This window comes from Sarcophilus harrisii, chromosome 3, assembly GCF_902635505.1.
Source record: "Sarcophilus harrisii chromosome 3, mSarHar1.11, whole genome shotgun sequence".
Taxonomy (NCBI): Eukaryota; Metazoa; Chordata; class Mammalia; order Dasyuromorphia; family Dasyuridae; genus Sarcophilus; species Sarcophilus harrisii.
The window spans coordinates 571853691-571879825 of record NC_045428.1 but is presented as its reverse complement, the minus strand read 5'-3'; the positions used below and the strand labels follow the sequence as shown (position 1 = coordinate 571879825).

General features: G+C 48.2%; 2 protein-coding genes across 2 annotated transcripts in view; both read left to right on the top strand.

Annotated features, from left to right (window-relative positions):
* Positions 1–334: 334 nt before the first annotated feature.
* AGTRAP (angiotensin II receptor associated protein) lies at positions 335–13865 on the top strand. The gene is made up of 5 exons (XM_031962854.1): positions 335–459; positions 9047–9081; positions 10658–10763; positions 12117–12315; positions 13213–13865. Exons 1-5 carry the CDS (start codon positions 433–435, stop codon positions 13329–13331), a joined length of 486 nt encoding a protein of 161 aa, XP_031818714.1. The 5' UTR covers positions 335–432; the 3' UTR covers positions 13332–13865.
* A 141-nt stretch (positions 13866–14006) lies between these two features.
* The window catches only part of C3H1orf167 (chromosome 3 C1orf167 homolog), a 50448-nt gene continuing 38319 nt past the window's right edge, over positions 14007–26135 (top strand). The window contains 2 exon segments of the mRNA XM_031961552.1: positions 14007–14196; positions 20011–20100. Coding sequence (XP_031817412.1) covers positions 14007–14196; positions 20011–20100 — 280 coding nt within the window.

Genomic DNA, 26135 nt, shown 5'->3' with positions numbered 1-26135 from the left:
GGGGGGAGGGACCACCTTTGTGGCCCCGCGGGCGGAGAGAGAGGCCGGGGCTCCGAAGGGGGCGGGGCCCGATGGCTCCGAGATCCCGCCCTCTCTAGTGAAGTCTCCGCCCAACGCTGAGTCTGGATCCGGGGTGGGAGTAGAGCGGGGCTCGCGCGGGATAGCTGGGAAGGAGGGGGAAGAGGGAGCCCTGCGGGACAAGCCGACGCCGTCTCCTAGCAACCAGCCTGGACTCGCCGTCACGTGCTGAGTCTCCGGGTCAGGTGGCCCGGCGGCGGGAGCCGGAGCTGGGGGGAGGGGGACGCCCGGGGCGGGGCCGAGAAAGTTTGTTTCCCAACTCTCTCCGGGTAGCTCCAGAGCCCCCGCAGCCACCTCCGCCGCCGCTTGCTTCTCCCTCGCCGGAGCCCGGCCTTGCTCCCGACGCGGCCTGGGATGGAGCTGCCCGCCGTAAACCTCAAGGTAAGGCCGGGGACGGAGCCCCGAGAGGGACAAACCGAGGCCGCCGGGGGGGGGGGAGGGGGTCACCGAGGGAGGGAGCGCCTGGGAGAGGAGGCCGGAGCCGAGCGGTCCCTGAGAGACGGAAGGGGCCGTGGGGCCTTTGGGCGCGGCCGAGGAAACTGAGGCAGGGAACCGACCCCTAGTCCAGTGCTCTCCGATCTTAGCTAAACCGGAGAGGAGAGAGCGGGCGGGGGATTTAGGGAGCAGCGGGACGGCGAGGAGGGCCGGGGGGAGGCGGAGCGGGGAGGCGCGGCGTAGGGGTGACGGCGGGCGCAGGAGAGGCGGCTGGAAGATACGCGTTCTTAGAAAATCCGCCCCGAACGTCTTCCCGGAGTCTGGAGCCCGAACCCCGAGTGGGCTCCGCCATCCAGCCTGGGCTCCAGGGGACCCCTCCCCGTTATACGGCCCTGTTTCCTGCAGCTAGCAGAAGGTTTGCCGGACTTACTGAAGCAGATGAGGAGGGGGCAGCGGGAAACTCGGGCTATTGCTTAAAAATTGAGCCGCTTGGGCATTCATTTGTTCTTCGTTTTTAAAAAACTACATAAGCGGATCAATTTTAGGGCATCTGTAACCTCTTGCAGACTGTTGCAGGAATCATCTTCCACTAACATTCGTGGTCTCCGAAGTGGGATTTACATCCATCTTTTCATAAGGAGAGCAGATTCGTGAACCGTCTTTTCTATGTGTATTATAACTCCGTGTGTGTCTATCCTTTATATCTATGTAAATATGCACATACATGTTCACACACATATACATGTACATATATGTTATACACACATACATGTATTTATTGAGGTAAAGAGTGCTGGACTTAGAATGAGAAAGATTTGGGTTCCAGTCCTGCTTCCAACACTAGCCTTGGCATCATGGACAAATCAGTTAGCTTCCCTGAGCCTTAATCATGCCATCTGCAAAATGGATCTTTTAATATCTGTAGCCCCTCCTCCCAAGATTTCTTTGTGAGTCTCAAAGAAGGTAATCTAGCTAAAGCAATGTATCATAGATTTAGAGTTGTTACAACTGGGGACCAGAGATGTGAGGGAGAGTAATAAAGCACGGGGAGATGAAAGCAGGCTAACTAAGCTGGTTTCCTGATATTAAATAAATGTCTGAGGGTGGATTTGAACTCGGGTCCTCCTGACTTCAGCTGCCCCAGCCAGCCCATTGGTTTCAGTATAGCCCCTTCCCTCTGTCCATCATCCCCGTGTTTTAGCTCTTTAGTACAGAGATTTGCTTCCCTGATATGAGCTCGTTGGGTCAGAGGCTCTTTCTGCTTTGCTTTGAACCTCCAGTGCCCGGCACAGAGAAGGCCCTCACGAAATGCTTGCTGACGGACTTCAGTGGAGTCCTAAGGGAGATGAGGAGTGGAGGAGTAAGGGCAGGTGTGGGGTGTATAGGGAGAGGAGGGAAGGGCTCGGTTGGAAGGAGATGGAGTCGCCATAACTGAAGTCAGGGCTGTCCTGTGGAATAAGGAAGAATGGTAGGCGAGCCACTTGGGTGGCCGGGAGGTGAGGAGACAAAAAGAAAACTGGGGAGCAGAAGGAAAGCAGTTAGGGGAGAAAGGGTACAGAGGGGGAGAATTCTGGTGTTTATACGTGTTGATTTCTTGACTTGATTTGGAAATGAGGGAAGGAAACAGATGGAGGGAAGAAGGAACTGAGACTTGGAGGCTGGATGGACTTTTTTGGAAAGAGAAGGGCAGAGGGCTCCGTCACCACAGGCCGGGGCACTTGTCCTGGGCTCCTTGACGCACCTCCCACGGGGACTTTCTGGAGAAGAGGAAGGTGGGGGAGGGAACCCTAACCACAGGATTGCAGTGAATGGCCCAGCCCAGCAGAGACCCTCTGCCTCCCTCTCTTGCCTCTCTGGCCAGGAAGGACGCTCTCCATTTCCTGGAGCCTTTACTTTCAGTGTCGAATTACTGCTCTGGTTACTTATTGTCCCCACTGTTTACTGCTCTGGTTACTTATTGTCCCCACTGTTTACGCAGACCAGGTTATGAAAGTTAAATGACTAACAAAGATCTGTTTCCATGTTAAAAATTCTACTTGTGACTGTGCCCAAAAATGCTGCTTTTGGGAGAGTCTCTTTACTCGTGGCGCCCTCCTCTGGGCTAGGGCCAACCCCGAGGCCTTGCTGATTTGCTCTTAGAAACAGGCAGAGATTTGGGCTATTCATCAGGAAGGCGGCCCTCTGGCCCAGTTGGGTCAAGAACCCATTTGTTCCAGTATTGGAGTTTAAGGTGTTTCCTGGCTCGAGTGATAAGTATTTTTACCCAAGAATGACAAAAATATAATATCAATAAGGCTGTCTTTGCAGGTATTTGGAAAAATAAAGTACTATTAAAATAAATAAATAAATGGACCAACCCACCAACAAATAAAAAACTTTTTAAAAGAAAAAATATATAACATCAACAGTAATAGCTGACATGTATATAGTACTTGGTATGTGCCAGGCTCTGTGCTACAAAGTACTTAACAAATTTCTCTCATTGGATCCTCGCAGCCACTTTGGGAAGTAGGGGCCATTATTTTCCCCATCTTGCAGATGAGGAAACTGAGATAAACAGGAGACTTGCCCAGAGCCACAGCTGGGAAGAATCAGGGTCGCGGTTGAGTGTGAGTCTCCAGGACTCAGGGTCTAGGACGCCATCTTCTGCACTCTCCAGACCACAGTGTCCTGTGAACACAGGTGGTCTGCACAAGGTTGTAATCTGCAGGGCTGGGCCACGTTGGGCCATTTGGGAGGGAGGGAAAGGCAGCTTCCTAGACTGCCGGGGCCCCCTGAAGCAGCTTAGGGTGGGAGCTGGTTTCAGAAGACAGGAAGCAGAAGGAGACTGTAGTGCCCAGAGATCAGATCTTTGAGGGTTGTGGCCACCATCACTGATACCTGCTCTTTCCGGTGCCAGTTCTAGTCCCCCCCAAAGGGAGAACGGCTTGCAGGCCTGAGGAAGGCCTAGTCCCTGCCCTCATCAGACAAATACATGGGGACGTGTGCTGACCCTGACCCTGAGTCAGTTCTAGGAGGCAGGCAAGGAGACTGAAACTGGTAACTGATGATCTTGCCTTGAGAAAAATAAAATTATTTTTGTCTTTAGGGTCGTAGTGAAGGTTTCAGTGACCTTAGTCAGACGGCAATCTGGATTAGTAGCTTCAGGTGGAGAGCCACGATTTAAGCTCTGCACGACCCATAGGCCCTTGGGTACACAGGGTGGTCTTCTAGAAGCCGTTTTCCCGTTGGCATGGGCTCAGACAAAGCAGGACGTCTATCGTGGGGGCTGGCTTGTTTGTTCTTTACAAGATTGAAATAAGATGTAAAGCAACCCCTTCTCCTCCCACAAGCTCACCGACAAAAAGAAATGCCGCCATTTTTCCTGGGAAAAACATGGAGAACCCTTCAGTACTATGCGTGACCAGGGTGGGGGGCTGCGCTGGAGGTTAACTGCATCTGTGAACAGATTTCCAAGCCAAAAGAGCTGGGAGGAAAAGGGAACAAGTAGTTATTAAGCACCTACTGTGTGCTGGCACTGTTTCAGTGCTTTGTAAATATCTCATCCCATCTTCACAACAACTCTGGGAAGCAGGTGCTGTTATACCATTTTATGGATGAGGGAGCTGAGACAGCCAGAGCTGAAGTGCTTGCCCAGCATCACAGAGATAGTAAAGGGTCTGAGGTGGCATATGAACGGGGTCTTACCGACTCCAGGCCCAGCCCTCTGTGCACTCTGGCATCCCTCAACCGCCTCAGGGGTAGCAGCACAGAGTGCTGGGCCTGGATTCAGGAGACTCGCCTTCCTGTGTTCAGATCCAACCTCAGAGGCTGACAAGCTGAGTGACCTTGGACAAGTCACTTTGTCCTGTGTGCCTCAGTTTCCTCATCTGTAAAATGAGCTAGAGAAAAAAATGGCAAACCCCTCTAGTAAATCTGCTGAGAAAATCCCAGTGGGATCACATTGAGTCAGACATGAGTGATACAACTCAGCCGTGTTCCCAAGACCTCACGATGGCCTGTGACCCAGGAGAACCTGACCCCGTTGGGCCTCTCTTCCTTTGTGGCCCTTAAGGTTGCCGGGGCCTCCAAATAGCATCTCCTTTGGCCCTTAGAGGAGTAGAGGAAGCTTGGCCGGGGGCTTTCTCCCAGGGCAGCCGAGGCCGAGGCCGGGAAAACCACCGTTTGGCCGAGCTCCCCGCTCCGTAGGCTAGTCTGAGCTGAGGGCTCAGTATTGTGTCTGGCCAGTGTTTCCTGGCATTCCTGTGGGATGCCGAGGGGCCATGAATCCCCTACATGGGAAGAGACCTTCTGAGTCAAGAGTTGGGGCCTCTTGGGGCTTCCCTTATTGACTTTGGGAGGAGGCCTGGCTTCTGGGGGGGCCCATTAGGAAAGAGGCTAAGAGTCAGCAGGATGATCTTTGCAAATGTTGTTCTTTGAGGTCTGCCATGACTGAGAAGTGGGCAGTCTGTTCTTCTCTTACAGATGAGGACTGTTGAAGGAATCTGTCCGGGACCCAGAGCTAGGCCCTGAGGCCCGGTGTCTCAAGCCGGAGCCTTGGCCTCCCCTTCCCTTGTGCCCCTCAAACCCTGTTCTACGGTCTGTTAGTCATTCAGAAAGTCTGCACTTTTACCCCCTTCCCCCTCGCATGGGTCCAGGGCTTGGCTTGCCCCCTGGGGGGAACACCGGCCCACTCAGCATTTCTCCAGGCCGCCCTCACTGCCCCCCAGCACCTTCTCCCATCGGGGCTTCACCCCGTCCCGACGGAGGAGACAGGGCCCCGAAAGGGCTCTGTTCTCAAGGAATGGGTTTCTTGACTCCCTCGCTCCTTTCTCGTCATCCCAGTCTCTGCCCGTACCTGACTTCAAGGAGAACATGGGGACCTCTCCCTCCAAAACTGGGGCCTCCCAGCATCTTCAGTCCCCCCTACATACACAAACACACACGCGCGCACACACATCCCTACACACATGAATTACATGCACACACCCTCTGCATACAGAGCAACATACATGTACACACATGCACACATTCTACAGACACACACGCACATGCCCTACACACATGTGCACACAGACATTTACACACTGCACGTGTGCCCTCACATACATGCACACACACAACCCTACACACACACCTACATGAACACACATCCTCCACACACTCACACTCAGGTGACCGCCAGGTGTTCTCTGAACATCTGAAATTCCTGTCCCGGCCACAGGCCCCCCGCCTCCGTCTCTCCTGGTGCCTCAGGCTTCTCCTCTGGCCCCCCTCAGTGCCTTCAGCGGGACCCCACTCTCCTTCGTCCCTGGCCCTGGCTCTCATCACCGCCCAGCTCCTCTGGGGGCAGCTCCTTGAGTGTTCCCTCTCTCTTTCCGAAGGCTGCCACCCCTTGGAGCTCGGGCCTGGGTCTCCCGTTGTTTTCACAGACAGGGTCTTTGCCGCCTGCCCCCAACTCTTGGCCCCGGCAGGATGCCCGCAAGCCTCCCTGCCTGTGGAAGCTGCTCCCCCTCCGAGCTCACCAGTGGGGAAGAGGCCTGTGTAGGAGGAAAGCCCTGGCTTCACATGTCAGCTTTGAGAAGAACTGGAGCACCTGCTGTGTGTCCTGACGAGTGCTTCACAAATATTATCTCCAGTGGTGCTCACAAAAACCCCACGAGGTGGTGCTGCTGTTACCCCCGTTGTACATGTGGATAAACTGAGGCAAATAGAAGTTAACGGATTCCAGCCCTGTGTCCTAAAGTTCGTGAGGATTTGAGGCCAGATGTCTCTGGTCTCAGACCTGGGCCTCCCTGACCTGGGACCCAGCGCTCTGGGCACTATGGTGCTCCCAGGGGCCTTTAAGCTTACTGTGGGTAAGTTGAGTACTCTCGGGTCCTCAGTTTCCTCATCTGTAAAATGAAGGGATTAGAGTCAGTAACCTCTGATGGCCCTTCCTTCCTGCTCTGCATCTGTGCGCCTACGGTCTCTGGATTGCTGGAGCTGACAACCCTCTCGTTCCTCAGCCTTTTTGACCCTCTCAGTTTTGTTTGTTTGTTTTTAGCTGGGAGACAGTTGGGGTTGAGCAGGATCATGTCTCTAGTGCCCAAAGTGGGCTGGGGCTTTATCCCCTGTGCCTTCTGGCTGCCCCCCACTTCCACTTTGATGATACTTCTCTCCTAGTTCATCTCCTTCTCTTTGCCTCCGTGCCCCCCATTTCTGACCTGGGTCCCCCAGCCCATCCCTGGGCTGCTCCAGTCACCTGAAAGCCCATGCCCTGTCGTGGTTGGACAAGCACCCTCAGCCCAGCTGCCGTCAGACCAGCTTAGGGTGCTTGGAGGTGCAGCAAGTCACAGCACCAGGTGCCCGTCTCCTGCTTCCCTTCACTGTGCTGTTCTTTTCTCTAAAATGGAGACAATCTTACCTGGCCAACCTAGCGAGCTGCCTCCCAGGAGTGTTGTGGGTGAAGAAGCTCTTGGGAAAGTCTGAAAACTGTCAAGGGGAAAAAATAAAACAACAAAAATGAAAAAAGAAACTCAAGGAAACTATTTGTTATTGAAAACTCACTCTTCATCTTGCCCTTCCCCTCCACTGGCGTTCCCTGGGCTCCGCTCCCACTCCTAGCTGGCAAATGCATGCGTCATATGTGTGCGTATAGAAATAGACGTACAGACCCAGCTCTTTATGTAATGTCCGTGGATTTGTATATGTACATGCATACATGCTTATATCTATAGCCAAGAAAAACATTGTTTCTGTGTAGAAAAACTCTGTATCTCCTTGGTTCTCAAATTTATGTTGCTAATAAATTTTCCTCCATCCTCCTCTGAAGACTTCTGAAAGGGGAAAGGGCTTATCTCCTTGAAGGAGCCATTCAGGGATCTTCAGCTCAGCCCCAGCAGAGGGCCTGGCTCTCCCAAACTGGAAGCTGGACCTGTGGAAACCTGTCACTTCTCCTCTGCTGGTGAGAGGTTCGCAGCTTTCTGTTCCGTTGGCCCAACCCAGTGGGCCAGGACAGAGCGTGTAAAAGGGGCTCCTGGGCTGGCCTGCTTCCAAGGCAAACTTCGGTGGACCGGGCCTATCTGGAAATATCTACCAGGTGCCAGCTCCCCATCACAGGCAACGGGGTCTTGAGACCAGAGGTGGCCTTAGAACTGTTACATTAGAACTGGAAGGAGCCACCCAAGAAGCCCTTCAGTCCAGCTTCTGGGACTTGAGACGGGAGGGACTGGCCTGAGGTCCTGGAGCGAGCGGCAGGGCCAGGATGCTCAGCTTCAAGGAAAATACAACTTTCTTTTGTCGTTGAGTCATTCCGGTTGGGTCCAACTCTTCATGACCCCGTGTGGGGTTTTCTCGGTAGAGATCACGGAGAGCTTCACCATTTCCTTCTTCAGATGAGGAACTGAGGCAAACGGGGTGAAGCGACTTGTCCGGGGTTACGGGGCTAGGAAGTGCCTGAGGTCACATTGGAACTCGGGTCTTCCCGACTTATTTTGTAAGCGTCAGTCTCATTTAAATAGTTGTTCATAGTCTGCCTGAGAGGCTCGGAGTAGGGGAAGCCCCTCAGATACTTAGATTAAGGAGAGAGATTTAAGTCAGTCCTTGTTCCTCCTGGCGTGAACTCAGGAGTTAGGGAAGTGCTGGGAAGCCGGGGTAAAGCTTTGGTTTCTGGGCTTGGGCAGAGGAGGCAGGAATGCTCCATCTGATCCTGGGCAGGGGCCAGGAGGCTTGGCTGCTGAGTCCTCCCCGGCCCCTCTCACTGGGTGACCTTGGGCCAGCCCCCCCCCCCCCAGCCTCCACTTCCTCATTAGTAAAAGGGTGGGGAGGGTCACTCCTCCATTTAAATTCTCTGACTGCTCACTGCAGATTTCTAGACAAAGGTTTGCAAAGTCATCCCTGTTGACAACTGAGTCATGGTTAGAGGGAGAATGGGTTTCTGCAGGTCCTGGTTTTGCCGATTGGAGCTGGGGCTGATGTTCGGGTCCCTGACAGCAGGGTCTGCCCCTGGCTGGACTTCTCTTATCCCTGTGGCCTTGTGGGTACAGAGCTCCACCATCCCAGAACCTACCCCAGTATTCGGCCCACCTTCCACTCCTGGCATTCTGGGGGTTTGTGGAAAGCCTTTTAGGGGACTTATATTTTGGCAGGGGAATCAAACCCCAAACTATAGCTTCCCAATTCAGCTGCATCTTCATGAAGTAAAAACAAAAACAAACTTTCTGTTAAAATTGGGTTGACCCAAGCTGTGGTCACTCAGACTGCCTTCTAATTCTAAAATCAACCATGCACCCCAGAGGCCCCAGTGGGCTCCAAATAAGCTGTCACAGGGTTAGAACTGTCGCAAGAATTGGCCACGTGTCATGGGACTTAATGCCATAAAGAAAGGGGAAGGAGAGGGGCTTGAGACGAGCCTGCCCCAGACTGCCTCCTGGGCCCTTCCTTTTCCCCCAGCCTGCGTCCCCCTTCCTCCTCAGGATCTCGTCTCTCCGGTTTTCTTTTGCTTAGATTTTCAGACTCACTGACCTGTTTATTTCTTTGTCTTCTTCCCCCTTCTGCCTCTTTCCTCTCCCAGGCCATTGTTCTGGTGCACTGGCTGCTGACAACATGGTGAGTCATCTGGCAATTTCTTTTGAGGAGGAGTCGGGGTGGCTGTCTGTGGGAGCAGACATCATAAGCGGGAACGTTACAGGACTTGGGGAAGGAAGCTAAGGCAGCTCTCAGAGGAAATCTCTCTGAATACTTGGAAAAAGAGCATCCAGGATCAGAGATGCAATCAAAAAGGCTAGGAAAACAAAACAAAATAACCCAAAATAAAAAAGCATATCAAAAACTAGAGGTGACATAGAGAAATTGGATAATAGACCATGGGAATAGTAAAACTAAGAACTGATGGAGAAATCTGAAAACTGCCAGTTGAGCGATTAGCCATTAGTTGACTTAATCCAAGCAAAAGAAAGAGGAAATTCAAATGGCCAAGATAAAAAAAAAAAAAAAAAATGAACAAGGTGAATTCACAACAGAGAAGGAAAAGAAGAGAATTATTCAAAGCAAGGGACAGCTAGATGGCACTGACCTTGGAGTCAGAAGGATCCGAGTTCAAATTTTTGAATTTGGGACCATGGATAGAGTGCCAACCCTGAAGTCAGAAGGACCCGAGTTCAAATTTGGCCTCAGGCACTTAACACTTCCTAGGTGTGTGACCCTGGGCAAGTCACTTAAACCTGATTGCTCCAGAAATGAAAAAGGAGAAGAGAAAGAAAATTATTACAAACAAATGTACACAATTATTCCAGCAAACTGAGAATTCAAAGGAAGCACCCACGTTAACAAAGCAATAACTTAAGTTGTTTTTTTTTTTTTTAAAGATAAGCTAGCTGTAGGTGGACTACCAAGGAAAAACAAAATGTTCTCAGATAATAGTAAGCAATATTTAGCCCACTCTTTGCCAGGCATTGTGCCAAATGTTTCAGAGATAGGATCTCAGTCGATCCTCACAACAACCCTCAGAGGTGGATGCTCAACAGATACAGGCTGAAATTAGCGAACCAAAGGGACTATACACCCAATGTCTATAATATAATATAATAAAGTTCACTAAAAGGAAGGAAAAAACCCAAGCATTTATTAAGTGCCTACTGTGTGCCAGGCACCATGCTGAATACATTATAATTATTATCCCAAGCTCAGAGTAACTTGAAAAACCAGAGGAGAGCTTGCAGAAGTGATAATTAAATAGACTTACCTCCTCAGGGGAGAATGTGGGAGACTACTAGGCCCACATATTTTATATAGTCATGGAGTAGATGATTGTATATTACCAGGGAGGATTCAGTCTAGGTGGGTGGGAGGGAAAGTTTGGTTTAGTTTGATTTTAAAAAACGTTTGATATTGTTGATCCTATGTTGGATTGCTTGCCATCTAGGGGAGGGGGGGGGGGGATGGAGGGGAACTGGAACACAAGGTTTTGCAAGGGTTAATGGTGAAAAATTATCCTTGCATATGTTTTGAAAATAAAAAGCTTCAGTAAAAAAAAAGAAAGAAAATGATTGGTATAAAAAGAAAAGACTTCACTTGTATTTTTAAAAAAATAATAGGGGGAAAGAGCTGAAAAGTAATGAGGGGGTAAGAAGGGGCCTATCCTTGGAACGAATTGGGTGGGATTGACTGTGCCTCCTTTTGCCAGGGGCTGTTTGATATTCTCAAACTCCTATGCCTGGGCTAATTTCACCGTCCTGGCCCTAGGGGTGTGGGCCATTGCCCAGCGGGATTCCCTGGATGCCATAATTATGGTGAGTTTAGGGTTTGGGGAAAGGTGGGACTCCCCTCCCCATCCAGGGAGACCTGGACAAGATGCCTGTGGGCTGACAGCTTAATTCTGGCTATCCTTGCAGGCCCTGCTCAGCTTCTTTCTCCTCCATCTAAACAGTTGTATCAGTTGACTTCAATGTCCCCACTTTCCCTCTCCTTCCTTCTCTCTCTCGTAGCCAGACTTCCAGTTTGAAAGCCCTTTGCAGAGCCCGTGGGCCTTGAGCGCTGCCTTCACCATCAGTTGGCCTCCATGGGAAGGAGCTCTGGACGAAAGCCCCTTGTTTCCATTTCTCTGGCCTGGGCAGGTGGCCCCTTCCAAGTTCGGGCTTAATGGGGCTCGCCCCTGCTTAACCCATCCTAATCCAGCTCTGCCCTTAGTACTTAGAGATTTCCTTGCTTTCCTCAAATTAGTGACCTTTTCTTGACAAAGGAAAGCCCAGAGACACGTGAATGTTCTGTCCCCACACTGATGCCCTTTGTGGGTGGTCAGTAAATAACATCCATCCTACAGATATTTTGGAGACTGATTCTGTGCCCAGCTCTGTACTAGTGGAGACGCTGGGGGAGGGGAAACCCCGAAGGAGCTCCATATTTATTTGATGTGACAAGACATAAATGCCTAGGGCAGCTAGGGGGCGCAGTGGAGAGCACCAGCCCTGAAGTCAGGAGGACCCGAGTTCAAAGGTGGTCTCAGACACTTACCATTCCCTGGCTGTGTGACCCTGGGCAAGTCACTTAACCCTAATTGTCTCAGGAAAAAAAAAAGAAAATAAATGCCTGAAGCAATTAGAATGAGGGAAGCCCCTCCAAGGGGCTTGATCAGTGTGGAGTGATGGGATGGAAGGAAGGGAGGAGGTCAGAGGGGATAGTTGGAACTGGTTTGGTGGGAAAGACTGGGTTCTGAGCTGGGCCTTGGGAGATGTGCACTCCTGGGTAAGAGAAGGGGCTCCAATGATAGAGAAGAGGAAAGGAGCCTTGTTGGAATACAAATAACTGAAATTGTGTTGTTGAATTGGAAAAGGGGAGTGGGTGGAGGGGAGCGCTGTAGCAGGGACGGGGAGAGTGGGCAGAGCGGGTAGGTGGGCAGAGAAGGCTGGGTGAGTGGAGGTAGCCGTGGGGACCAGACGTGGGGTTCTGGTGGGAGAGTTCTCGGGCGAGTTCTCGCTCTCCCAGCCTGGGCTGGCGCCTGCTCTGCAACACTTGGTCTCAGAGAGTTGCCCGAGTGCCCAGGAGTGCCCGGCCTGCTTTGTTGCTGTGAGGTTGGCTCTCCCGGCCCCGGGAGGCCTGCGCCTCAGCGCTGCCCTTTGGGCACTGCCCATGCTGGTGTTTTGCAGTTTCTGGTGGGGCTGGCCATCACCATCCTCCTGGACATCATCTACATCAGCATCTCCTACCCGCACGGAGACTCCCTGAGCGACACGCAGCGCTTCAGCACCGGCATGGCCATCTTCAGCCTCCTTCTGAAGCCCCTCTCCTGCCTCTTTGTCTACCACATGTACCGAGAGCGAGGGGGCGAGTTCATCCTCAACATAGGTGAGGTGGCTGGGCTGGGCCAGGCCCCTTCTTTGGCTCCTCTGGCCCTGTCTCCCATTCCTCCGCAGCCCTGCCTCCCTCCTCTGGCTTCCCTGCTGCTCCCAGGGGTGGGCAACAGCCCTGCCCTCTGCCTTGGGTTGGAGCTGGGGAGGGGAGAGAAGGCGGGGGAGGGGCTCCCGTTTGTTTTGCTCTGGTGACTGGGGGCTGCTGTCTAGGTTGGCTTCCTCCTCCCCCACAGCCCTGCGGGGTCCCCCTTGAAAGAATGAAGAAAACAAGTTTCCCTGCTTGCCCCTTCTCCCTGGCCCGGCAGGAAAAGCCAGCAGGCCTCAGCCTTCCCTTTGGCACCAACGGCCAGCCCCGGGGTCTATGGGTGTTCAGGTGGAGGTGGAGGCCGCCTCTCAGCCTCACTGTGAGGCTTCAGTGGCCTGCTCAGGCCAAGCTCTGTGCCATGATCCTCCCCAACCCCGCAGGGACTGCCCAACCTCTCCCCTGCACTGTCTCCTGCTGGCCTTTCCCGGGGCAGGAAACCTCGCTGGTGCAGCCGCTTTCCGTCCCTTACATCCCCTCTGAAGGGGCAGCCAGGCTGTGCAGTCACCCCAGGGCTCACACTGCCCTAAAGCCCGTAGCCAGTGCCCGGCACGTCGCTTCTCCCCTTCCCCTCACCTCTCCCAGCCTTGCCTCATTTCCCTTGAAATGGATGTTCCCCCAGACGCCAGGGCTGCCAGGCGGCCCCCCCACGCAGGACCCACCATTAATGGGAGTAAGCCGACCGGGCTCCCTGAGGCCGCAGCTTGGGCTTGGCGTGGGAGTCGCTGCCACGGTTTCCCCCCTGAGCGGACAGGATGCTGGCAGGACTTGTGGGGAGAGTGCCCCGCTTACCGGAGCCTTCCTTTGCAGGCTCCTTTGGCCCATCACAGGAGCGCAGCGCATACCAGACCATTGACACGCAGGAGGACCCGGCCTTGGCACACCCCTACGCAGACCTGGAGAGCAAGCCGGCCGCTCGGCCATACTGAGAGCCCCTCCCATTGCCTCCTTCTCTGTGCTGGGTGTTCATTCCCAACACCGAAGACTTTCTAAGCCCCTCGCGCTTCCCTCAGAGTTTACAAGCCTCTTGCACCAGGTGGGGTCCCTCCATCTCTGCCTCTCAGGGGAAGTGAGCTCTTGACCGATGTTCTCTCCACTCCGATTGTGACCCACACTCCAGTCTCTCTGCACTGTACTCCCGTGAGAGACCCCCTGCCACAATGATGCACTTTTGCTAGGTTGAGTCTGTCTGTCCCCACCTCTGGGCCACACTACCCAGTGCCTGGCTGTGTCAGGGTCAGTTGTGACCGGTGAGGGTAACTGTCCTCCCCATGCCCCAGGCGGGTAGGGAGCGTTTCCAGGGGCCGGGCACGGGGCAATGGTGAGGGAAGGGCCACTCCCTCTGCTGCTTCCTCTGACCTGTCCATGGTTCCCAGGGGCAGCGCTTGGACAGAGCCTCTGAAACACTGCCATTGCCTTTATTACCTAACTGCCGAGTTGGCATTAAAGTTTGTGGAAGATGCTCCCTGGGCTTTCTGTGTTGTACAGCCATTCCCAGGCCCCGGCACACTCCCCTGGCTCCAGCCCGGCACCAGGCCTGCTTTGGTGCTGGGAGGATGGGCCCATTCCCAGAGGAGAGACTTCCAGGTGTTTTTCTTGCAGCCATGAGGGAGGTTGTACCTCAGCAGGGGAAGCCTTCATCAGGCTGGCCCTCAGCCCTGCCTGAGCCAGGTAGCCCCACGGCCTCAGTGGGAAGGGTCCCCCTCGGGCACGGGCTACTTGGGCTGACGTGCCAGACCACCAGCTATGGCTCAGGCCTTTGGCTCACCCTTCTGTTCGAGAGCAGCCTGGATCGCCAGCATCCATTCATGGTCACCTTCGCTTCTCCAAAGGGAGGACAGGAAGAATGGAATGGGGCTGGGTTCCCTCAACTTTTTCAAGCCTTCCCAGACCACAAATGGCCTTCAGCCTTATTCTTACCCATGGCAGCAGTTCATTAGAGCCTGAGAAATTCTAGTCACTCACCCAGGGAGGCAGCTAAGGAGCAGGAGGATGGGGGGAGCTTGAGGGCAACTGTTGGAACCCCTGGGTACCCACAGAGGCTTCTAAGTGGCCCCCAGGGCAGCTGCCGCCAGCTGTTCAACTGAAGGGGAGGGGAGCAAAGTTTTTTACTCAAATGAATTTATTAAATAGTACTACAGGCAGAGCAGCGTGTGAGCTGCTGGACAAAGATAGCTCTCTGGGCCAAGGGTCCTGCCGTCTAATAAGGGGAAAGATGATACAGGGAAAGATCCAGGCAGAATGCTGGGAGATAGGGGAAAGGACAGCATCACTAGCCCAGCAGAAGGGTGGGGTGCCCAGGCTGGACTTTGTGGGCGTGGGCAGAGGCACTGCTGTGTGGCCTAGGTAGAAAATATTTGAATGGGGGAATTGAAAGGGAGCTAGATTGTGGTGAGCCTAGAATCCCTACAATTAACAAACTGGAGAGCCAGCCACTGAAAGTTGGTGGAAGTAGAGAATCGAGGAGAATTTAGAGGTGGAGAGAATCATTATCATAAATCTAGAAGCTTAAGTGGAGCCAGGATCCCCAATCATGGGATCCAGGTGTTTACCCAACCACTGTGTGGTACAGTGGAGTCAAAGAACACCAATCCCGATTCTGTTCCTTGCTGTAAGTGATCTTGTGTAGGTCACTTAACCTGTGAATCTCCGTTCCCTCAACCATAGAATGAAGCAGATAACCAAGGTCTTCTCTATGATTCATGAACTCACTTAGTGTAGGGGATATCTGAGCTAAGGGCTTACAAGCCCCTATGTAAGGACAGGCAAATTTGGATGGGAAAAACTTCTCTCCCAAATGAAATTTAGCACTTTTAGAAACATTCTGTGACCAGAAAGTGAAGAAGCCCAATATATATTAATGCAGGAAGCTCAGATGGGAATGAGTCCAGGGCTCCACAATGGCTGATTTCTGGCCTGCTGGGGAGTGACCAGATGTCAGGCGTGGGGATGGGGCAGCTGGAGGGTTCCATGAGGCGGCACAGTTAGTGTGGAGACCTAACTTGCCAGGAGGCCAGACTCCCATCCTCTGGCTTCTAGTTCTTATATAAAAGGAGACTCTCCCACATGGTCTCTGAAGTCTGAAATATAGTCTCACAGATCCACGCTATCCAAACCCTCCACTTTACAAATGAGCAAACTGAGGCCTAGAAAAGGGAAATGACCGTCAGGATCCCAGGGGCACCTGGGTCTGGACCCGTCCTAGCTCTCGGGGACAGAGACTTACCGGGCAAACACCTACGGGGCCGAGTCGTCCAGATTGGAAGGAGACCAAAGCAGCCGAGCAGAGGCTCCCCTCCGGCCCCTCTCTGCCCTCGGACTGGGCACTAGAGCTGAGGGCCACATCCAGCGCCCGGTGGAGACTGGGATTGCGGCGGGCTCGGCGCTACCTATAAAAGACGCGTGACCCTTCACAGTCGGGCGTGGGCAGGCGCCCGGGACTGGGTTTGCGGGACGCATTGGCCCTGGGAAAGTGCACTCGGCTCCAGCTCGGGAAGGGATTTAGCGGGGCTCCCTCTGCCGAGATTTGTCCAACCGGCGCCCCCAATCTCTGCCCGGGGCCAGCTCCTGCAGTGGACGGAGCCGGAGCCTCCCTGTCCTGGCGTGCCCCGGCCCAGGCGGCCGGCGCCCCGCCCCCTCCCACCCGGGGCCGCGGGGCGCGAACTTGAACTAGCGACGGCAGTCGTTACTCTGACACGCGAAGAAGCCGGGCCTCCGAGGGTCCCGGTGAGCTGGGGCATCTGGGAGGAGTGGAGAGAGCGGCTCGACAGACGGGGTGCGCCCTGGGGGAGCAGATAGACCTGGAGGAGTGGGGAAGGCTGAGGGGCTCGGCGGGGGGCAGCGAGGAAGCGAAGCACAAAAATAAGCATCCTCAGGACGGATAATGTCAGGGGCGCAAAGGGCTGCAGAAGAAAGTGTGGGGGCGGGGAGGGGGAGAGCAGATCCTGGAGGCGGAGAGGCAGGGAGGAGGCAGTCGAGGGGAGGAGAGATGAGAGTCCCGGGAACTCAGGGAGGACTCAGGTACGGGAAGGACAGCCAGGGAGCGGACACACATGAATTGGGTGCTGGGGGGAAAGCGTGTGGGAAGGTCTGACAGTGCAGAAGCAGCGAGTGGGGCAGAAAGAACGATAGAAAGAGATCAGTGATAGGAGGACTACAGTTAGAAAGACACCCCAAGTTTGGCCGGGAAGATGCTCCCTCTGGGGGGAGAGGGACAGGCCACCACAGACAACCATTCTCATACAGGGGCAGACAGGTGCACCAGCCCAGGGCCGGCTTTTCCTCTTTTTCATCCCCTTCCCTCCTCTCCATCTCACAAACCTTGACTTCATTCCCCATTTTCTCCTTCTTCCTCCTGCCTGGGCAGTGAGTCAGCTTCCTTAGTAAAGGCAACCTCTTTACCTGAGCCATTGATCCCATCCAGCCAATTACTCACAAGGATCACAATTTCTCCTCAATAATATTCAGTCTCTCCTTATCCCTTGGTTCCTCTTGTCCACACACCTGTGTCTTTTCCATCACTTAATTTTTTTTTATCATGTAAATACTATTTTTCCAGTACATATAAAGATCGTTTTCAACATCCATTTTTACGTTTGAGTTTCAAATTTTTCTCTCTCCCTCTCCCCATCACAGCAGCAAGCAACTTGATATAGGTTATACATATGCAAACATATCAAACATATTCATATTAGTCATGTGAAAGAAAAAAAAAAACAGAACAAAACAAGGAAAAAACCACAGGGAAAAGTAAAAAGAGGGTACTCCAATTTGCATTCAGTTCTTTTTCTGGATATGGATGGTGTTTTCCATCATGAGTCTTTCAGAATTGTTTTGGATCATTGTATTACTGAGAAGAGCTGAGTCAGTCCTAGTTGATCATCCCATGACGTTGCTGTTACTGTATGCAGTGTTCTCCTGATTCTACTTGTTTCACTCAGCATCAGTTCATGTCTTTCCATTTCTTCTGGCACAGTAATGTTCCATCCCACTTAGCTTGCTCAGCCATTCTGCAATTGATATGGGCATCCTCTCAATTTCCAATTCTTTGTCATCTCCCATCATTAAAAAAAATTTTTTTTTAAATCCTTTGTTAAACCTCATCATTATTTCCTCCTCTTCTCATCCAAACTCCCTAATGAAAGGGGGGGGGGGGAAAGGATATAACTTATTGCTTCCAATTCTGCTTCTCAATTACTTTTTTTTTTTGTTCTGAGGCAATTGGGATTAAGTGACTTGCCCGGGGTCATACAGCTAGGCACTATTAAGTGTCAAACCAAATTTAAACTCAGGTTCCCCTGACTTCAGGGCTGATGCTCTATCTACTGCGCCACCTAGCTGCCCTCTTCTCAATTACTTTTTATCTTGAAGTCTGGCATCATCCGTCATCATTCAAATGAAACTGCCCTCTGCAAAGTTATCTCTGGTTTCTTAATTGCCAAATCCAATAGCCTTTTCTCAGTCCCTATCCTTCTGGACCTGGCTTCAGCCTTGGATACTGATGACTCACTGTCTATTATAGATTTTTGCTCTTCTGCCTTTTCTTTCAGTCTTGTTCCTATGTGTCTGACTGCTCCATCTCAGTCTCCATTGTTGCTTCATCATCCACATGACTCCCTCTAATTGTGAATATCCCCTGAGCCTCTGCCCTGGTCTCCTCTTTTCCCTTTACACTTTCTAAGTGGTGAGAAGACCAAGGCCCACAAATTTAACTCTCATCTTTGTGTGGATGGCTCCCAAATGTATAGATCCAACTCCAATCTCTCTGGTGAGCATCAGTCCCGCATCAGCCCCTGCCAATTGGACATTTCAGGCTAGATGACTCATAGAGGCCCCAAGTTCCGTGATACACAACCAAATTCCTTCTCTCTCTTCCCCTGGCCCAACTTCCAAACTTCCTGTGCACTTTACCAGCTCCTTCATCTCCTAGTTGGTAACCATGGCTTCATTCTTGCCTTCTCCACCTTCCTTTCCCAACATAACCATTCCGTTGCTAAGTTTACCATTTTTAGGTTACTTTTGTATCCTCGGTGCCTAGGAAAATACCTACTACACTGATTGGGCTGAAAAAAAAGCTTGTTGATTGAGTTCTGTCTTCAGAACATCAGCTTCTACTCACACAGTCACCTCACTGGATCAGACCTTCACTCTCAGCACCTGGACTATTTCAGGAGTCTTGGTCTCCCTCCCTCCCCTATCCCAGCCTATCCTCTGTACAGTTCCCAAAGGTCTGATCCCATCACTTCCCTTATTAAAACTCCAGTGACTTCCTATTCCTATTCCCCCAGGATAAAGTGTATATTCCTATGTTGAACATTTAAATCCGTTCATAACCTGGTCCCAATTTTTCTTGTTTCCACGGTCCAATCCAAAACAGCCGCCTTGATGTTTTTTAAATGGTACTCCACCTCTGGCCCATGGTTTTGAGTCGGCCGTATCCCACTTCTACAATGCGTGCCTTGAATCTGGAGACAGAGACTAGCCCTTTGGGGCTGAACTTTGGACCCAGACTAGCTGGGCAAGCCACTTAATCTCTGTCTGACTCGATTTCCTGCTGTAAAATGAAGACTAATATAAGACCTACCTCCCAGGGTTGTGAGGACCAAACGAGAGAATGTTTTTAAAGCACTTAGCACATTACTCAGGACATAGTAGGTGCTTAATAAATCCTTGTTCCCTTCCTTGTCTTGTTTAAGATCTTCTCAAGCACTATTTCCTTTCCTGATCTCCCCAGCTCACATTGCCCCCTTACCAAGATTACCTTGTATCCATTTTTATTATTACTTATTTATTATATCAATATAATATATTATTATTTATCATTATATCTAAGATTTAAAAAATAATAAACATTTACATGACACTTTAAAATGTATAAATGCACATTACAAATATTTTCTTATTTGATCTTCACAACAATCCTGGGAGCAAGATACTATTATTATCTCCATTTTATAGATGAAGAAATGGAGGCAAATAATAATTAAATTACTTTTTCAGGGTCATACAACTAGAAAGGGTCTGAGGCAGGATTTCAACTTAGGTCACTAAGAGTCCACCCTGATAGAACATAAGCCCTTTGTAGGGAGCAACTGGCTGGGGGTCTTTTGGTCTTATTGACCAAATTATTGATCTTATTGAGTGATGATCCATCACTTAATTTCATGAAGCAATTGGTCCAGGAAGGTGCTTTAGAGAGTCAGAGGAAGGATTGTCAGAGGGGCTGGGGAAGGAAAGAATCTGAGTCTGGCATGTAACTCTTAGGATTTACAACAGGAAAGGACCTCAGAGGTATCCATCTAACTCCGCCATCTTAAAGATGAGGAAAGTGAGTTGGGTGGGTTGGGAAAAGAAGCTGGCTCCTCAGCTCACTAAGTACCCCATCCAGTTAGACTTAGGATGATCAAGTGCTGTCTTAGAATGAGAGAGTAAGGTCTCAGGTAAAGGGATCAGAGAGGGAACGAATAAGGGGAAGTTTTGATCCTGTTCCACTTTTGACCCTCAGATCTCCCAGCCTTCTCCTTATGAGATCTGAACAGTTTATGATCTGCTGGCCATCACTGCTACCTGGAAAGACCACTCTGACAGAGGCACCTGTCCTAGACTAAGGACCTTCTGGGGACATTTCCAACCTAGACCCCATGGAGGCCAATCGGAAGGAGAATATTCCACCCTGGCCAGGAGGCCCCCTGAAATCAGGTATGAGTTTCCTGGGTTTACATCTGCTGCCCTCCCTTGTGCTCCTCATTGTCCAGAAGGAAGCTCGGGTTGTAAGCAGGAATAGCTTCAGCTTTTTGCTAACCAGCTTCTATTCATCTCAGACCTAAGCCTCTTAAGGCCTCAGGTGGATCATTCTCAACTGCTGGGGCAAAGCTACCGGGAGCAGAGGGTAAATTCTGGTCCCTGAGAACCCTCTTCTGGCTGAAAATGAACTGCTGTCTCAACTCCCATTCCCTTAATTGAGCCTAACAGACCTCTTCATCTTAGTGGTTCTTTTCTGGACAGCCGTAGGCTATCCCTGGGCTTCTTAGAATGGGGATCCCATAACTGAGTGCAGTATTTCAAATATGCTGTGATCAGGGACAATCACTTTATGCTCTCTAAATTCTGTTCCCAAATAACAACCCTTAAGACCTCATTAATTTTTTGAGCTGCCATATCAATCCTCAAAACTCTTCCAGATATTGACTCCTCCCTTCATTTTATATTTGTGAAGTTGAATTTTCAAGCCAAAAGAGATTACTTTACACATGTCCCTATTAAAATGGATCTTACTGGATTTGGCCCTTTTCAATGAGGTGATTCAAGGCAATTCCAATAGAACTGTGAAGGAAAGTATCATCCACATCCAGAGAGAGAACTATGGAGACTAAATGTGGACCAAAGCTTAGTATTTTCGCCTTTTTTGATGTTTGCTTATTCCCCCCCCCCTCATGTTTTTTTCCCTTTTGATCCTGATTTTATTTTCACAGAATGATGAATATGGAAATATATTTATAAGAATTGCATATGTTTAACCAAAAAAATAAAAAAACCCAAAAATGGATCTTACTAGGTTCAGTCCTATATTCTAGCCTTTCTCTGAGATCTTTGAGGATGCTGACTGTTACTGTGTTAGCTAATTGCCCCTGTTTTGTACCATCTGTGAACTTAATAAACTTTTTCATTTATGCCTCTGTACCTGTATTCTGTAGCTCATAAAATTGGAAGTCAGGTCCACTCCAGGTATACTCATCTAGTCTTTGACCCGGAGATCACAGAGAGGGCAGGATCATTTTGAAGACTGGGCTGGATACTGAGTCCTCTCACCTTTTAGAGCTTGAGCCAGGAATCTGGAGATCTGGCTTCCAATCTTGCCTTTGCCTTTTATCATCTCTGTGACTTTAGGCACATTGTCTACAGCCTTCTCCTAGGGGTTGGGAGTAAGTGATGTCTTAAGGTCCTTATGTCTTCAGTCAGTGGGGCCCTGCCCCATTCTGCTCACTCACCAGATTGTTTTGTGAGCCTTTAAGAAAAGAATAAATGAAGTGGGGAGGGGGAAGAAGGAAGGGAAGGGGAGCAGAGGAAACTACACTTAGAAAAGTGGATTAATCTATGATTCCAGGGCTTATCACAATGCCTGGCACATAGTAGGTACTTAATAAATATTGATTGATTGATTAATTGATTACTTGCCCTTTCCTGGGGATAGGAGGGCAAGTCAGGGTTGACTGTGTGACTGGACTATCTAGGGCTTTTTCATACAGTTTTTAAAATTAGAACTCTTTTTTTTTTTTGCTCAGCATGACGAATGTGGAAATATGTTTAGAAGAATTACACACATTTAACCTATATCAGATTGCTTGCTATCTTGGGGAAGGGAGAGGGGAGGGAAGAGGAGAGGGATAAAAATTTGGAACACAAGATTTTGCAAGGGTGAATGTTGAAAACTTCTTTACATGTATTTGGAAAAATAAAATACCATTACAAATAAATAAATAAAATTAGAAATGAGTAGCTGTCAACAAAAATCTTCAAATAATCAAAGAAAGCTCCAGGTCATGGGATCCAGAGTTGGGATTTTTGATTATATCTTTGATTATATCTAGACCAGATTCTTTCCTAGGAGGGAACAAAGACCTTCAGAGCTGTCCTACAGAAGTCCTACAAGTCTCAGTAACAGGACTGAAATCCATATTCTGACACGTCACATTGATCTCTTCATGAATTCCAAACCATTTATTGGTATTCTTAAGTTGGATTGGTTTTTGTTTTTCTAACACACCTGTGTTTCTTTCATGAAGGGAGCTGCTGATGAGAACTTCCCTTTATCCATGCAAACCTCCATTTTCTCTGCTTCTTCTAATCTTAGAAAGCTGTCTAGGAAGTGAGAAGTGAGATACCCTGTCCAGTAGAGAAAGACTTAACCCATATTTTCCTGACTTTTGAAGCCAGTTCTCTGTCTACTGCCTAACTGCTTTATTAATTTTTAATTTCCAATTTTAAAAATTAGCTTTTTAAATATTTTATAAATATTTTGTATAATTTTATTATATTCTAAATATTTTAATATATTTTGTATTTATATGTTAACTTTACTTTTAGGAGCATTTATTTTTGACCCCTTAACAAAAAAGATAAATACAAAAGCATAAATTTAAAATAAATAAAAATATAGTTTATGTAGATAAAATAAGAATAAATAAATAAAATATAATAAAAATATTAAAAGTCAGGCAGAATAAATTTCTATATTGGCCAAATCCAAAAATTATGTCTAATTTTGAATTTTTAAGGGTTATTCTTCATTACTTAACCTTATTTGAAATCATGATTGCTATTCCTGTCTTGAGTTTAGCTGAAGCATATTAATTTTTTTCTCCAGCCTCTTATTTTAATTCTGGGTAAATATTTATGTTGCAAGTATGTTTCTCATAAACAGAATATTTTTGGATTCTGTTTTGCAATTCATTTTTGCTATCCTTTTCCTTTTTATGCATAAAAAGTTCATCCTGTTGGAAAGCAGTTATGATTGTTAATTGCATATATTCCTCCATATAGCCTCTTGTATTCTTCTTTATTTTCTTCTTACTCCATTTATAAGTAAGAAAAAAAAAATTGGTAAAAGGGACTTAGAAATTTCTGACCTATAAATGAAGTGTCTTGCTTCCACTGTTGTTCCTTGTCTCTCTCTCGATTCCTGCTTTTGATTTTTTCTGCCTTTCTTTTTAATCTCTCCTTCACATCCACTTCATACTAGAGTTTGTACTTATGACTATTTACTTTATCTATCTTGCCCTTTCTCTTAAAATCCTTTCCCCCTTTTCTCTTCATTCTCTTCTATTTCCTTTTTTATTTTAATGTTTTTCTATACAATGATTTTTTGTACATGTGTGTGTTCAGAATTTCTTTGTCCTGTTTAGGTAAAAGTACTGGGTATAAAAGAGTCATTCCTTCTACCCCTTTCTTTATGTTTAAATACTTTTCATCTTATACACCATTTTGGTTATTTTTTTTTCTCTTGAAGTTCTCCTTGGACAGGTTCTTAGTTTACTCTTTGGGGATTATTTTTGGCCTTTTCCTTATCTATAGTCTTTTATCATAATATCTGGCATTAGCGTGATAAGTGTGGAAATATGTATAGAAGAACCACACTCGTTTAACGTATTGGATTACTTGGGAGGGAATGGGGGAAGGGAGGGAGAAAAAAATTAGAACCCAAGGTTTTGCAAGAGTGAATGCTGAAAACTATGTATGCATATATTTTGGAAATAAAAAACTTAGAGATAATAATATCTGTCACTTTGTTTGGTTTGCTCATTTCAGCTGAGTCTAGGTTGGGCATTGAGAATTGAGGGTTTGGGGAAGCTCTAATTTGTACTGTGGGCAGGACTTATTTAGACCTGAGCCTATGGCTAAAATGAGGCCCCCATCTTCTTCGAGAATCCTTTGGCCAGGGGCAACTAGATGGTGCAGTGGATAGAGCACTGGTTCTGAAGTCAGGAGTTCCTATGTTCAAACGTGACTTCAGACAGTTAGCACATACTAGCCTGTGCCCTGGCTTGGCTTAGAGCTTTTTCTCGATGAGCCGGGCTCTGAGACCGCCCCTGGCTTGGGCTCTTGTCAGCTGACCCCCCCACCCCAATATCTCCTGATTTTGTTACAGGGCTCTAGGTCCTCTCCATACAGTAAGCACTTAGCAAGGGTTGTTGACTGATTCCTCTGAGAGTCTTTAAAGACTAATGGGCTCTGCTTTCTCTGATTGTATGGTCTGGGGGCTCCCTTGCAGGCATCTGCTCGAACCTCCCCACCCCTCACTCTCTCATTGCTGCAAGTGGTCCTGTGCTTTCCACCTTTATCATCTCCTCTTCTTTGGCAGATAGATACCAGGGCTGGACAGAGAGTCAGGAAGAACTGAATTCAAATCCTGCCTCAGATCTACTGCATGTGTGACTCCCGAGCAAATAACTTATACTCTCTCAGCCTCAGTTTCCCTCTTTGTAAAATGTAGGCTAATAATTGCATTACTTAAGCCCTCCTTTGTAAAACAGAGGGTAATAACAGCATCACTTAAGTTCTCTCAGCCTCAGTTTCCCCCTTTGTAAAATGGAGGGTAATGATAGCATCACTTAAGCTCTTTCAGCCTCAGTTTCCCCCTTTGTAAAATGAAGAGTAAAAACAGCATCACTCAAGCTCTCAGCCTGAGTTAGACAGTAAATATTATTCTGGTTCCAACCTCTTATGTCTGCATCACTTTTTATGTTTTTCCTTCACTTCTTTGTCTTCTTTATGTGTAATATTTTAATACCCCAATGATATTCCGGCAAGCCTCCAAGCTTCATGTAGCAGCATTCCATTATGTATAGAAAATATTTAATTTTTATAAACAAAAGATATCAAGATGTTCCCCTCAAAATGGTCTCTCATGTGGAATAAATGCCTTTTCTATTAACCTTATCTAAGAGAATCTCTGACTTCTTTCAAAGAATAACTTCCTGATTCCAGGGCCTTTCCCATCCTCCTCACCTTATTGTTAATCCCCTCTAAATGAAAGGGAAAGGTACTTCCTTTTGAGGACTCACTATGTGAGAGGCCCTACATGCCCTATATCCTTGAGATATAGATATAAAAGCAAACCAGTCCTGGTCTTTTAGGAAGTTAGATTTTAATAGGAAGTGCCTGTAGACATAGGGGAGTGCTGGGATAGGATTATAAATCAAAGCTGGAAGGAACCACCAAGGTCATCTAGTCCAGGCCTTCTTAAATGTTTTCCACTAGTGAACCCTTTTTGCCTGAGAAATTTTTGCTCATCCCCAGGTATATAGATATAAAAAATATATAGTATATAAGTATATAGTATATATAATATATAGTATACAAGTCAAAGTTTTACTGATAATAAATCATAAGGAAATTTATTTTAAAACAGTTTTTGGTATACCATTTTACCATTTATTAAATAGGAAAGTAAATTTTCATTCTAATGAGATGGATGTGCTTGTTTACTTTTATAAAAAGAATTAAATCATGTGTTCCAAATTTTCCCCTCCTTCCCCCCCATCCCCTCCTCTAAATGACAAGCAATCCAATATATATTATACATGTTAAAATATATGTTAAGTCCAATATCTGTAAACATGTTTATGCAACTCTCTTCCTGCACAAGAAAAATCAGATCAAAAAGGAAAGAAAATGAATAAAAAAACAAAATGCAAGTGAACATTAACAAAAAGGGTGAAAATGTTACATTATGATCCATATTCAGTTTCCACAGTTCTCTCTCTGGGTATAGATGGCTCTCTTAATCACAAGATCACTGGAACTGGCTTCATCTCACTATTGGATTATATGATGATCAATTCTGATGGATGTGACCCTTTCAAAGGGCAACAAAACCATATTTCCTCATCTATGCTTCTTTCATAAATATAGCTTCAACTGTGCCATGTTAGAAATATCAGTTGTTTTATCTAACTGAATTGCAAAGTTTGGACTTTAAGCCTGGTAATAAGCTCCATTACTAATTTCAGAAATTCTTTTGGAAACATTACTATTTGATAAAGGATTTTTATGAATTTTATCCCCATACTTTTTTCCATGAACTATTTTTAACATTTTAATTGCAGCAGTTAACAAAAGAGCTTGTATCATGTAAGGTTTTTTAATTTTTGCAATTAAATAAGTTTCATAAAATGTAAGTAAATATCTTTCATTGACAGCAACACATTTCTCAAAACTTTGTTTTTCTTTATTTA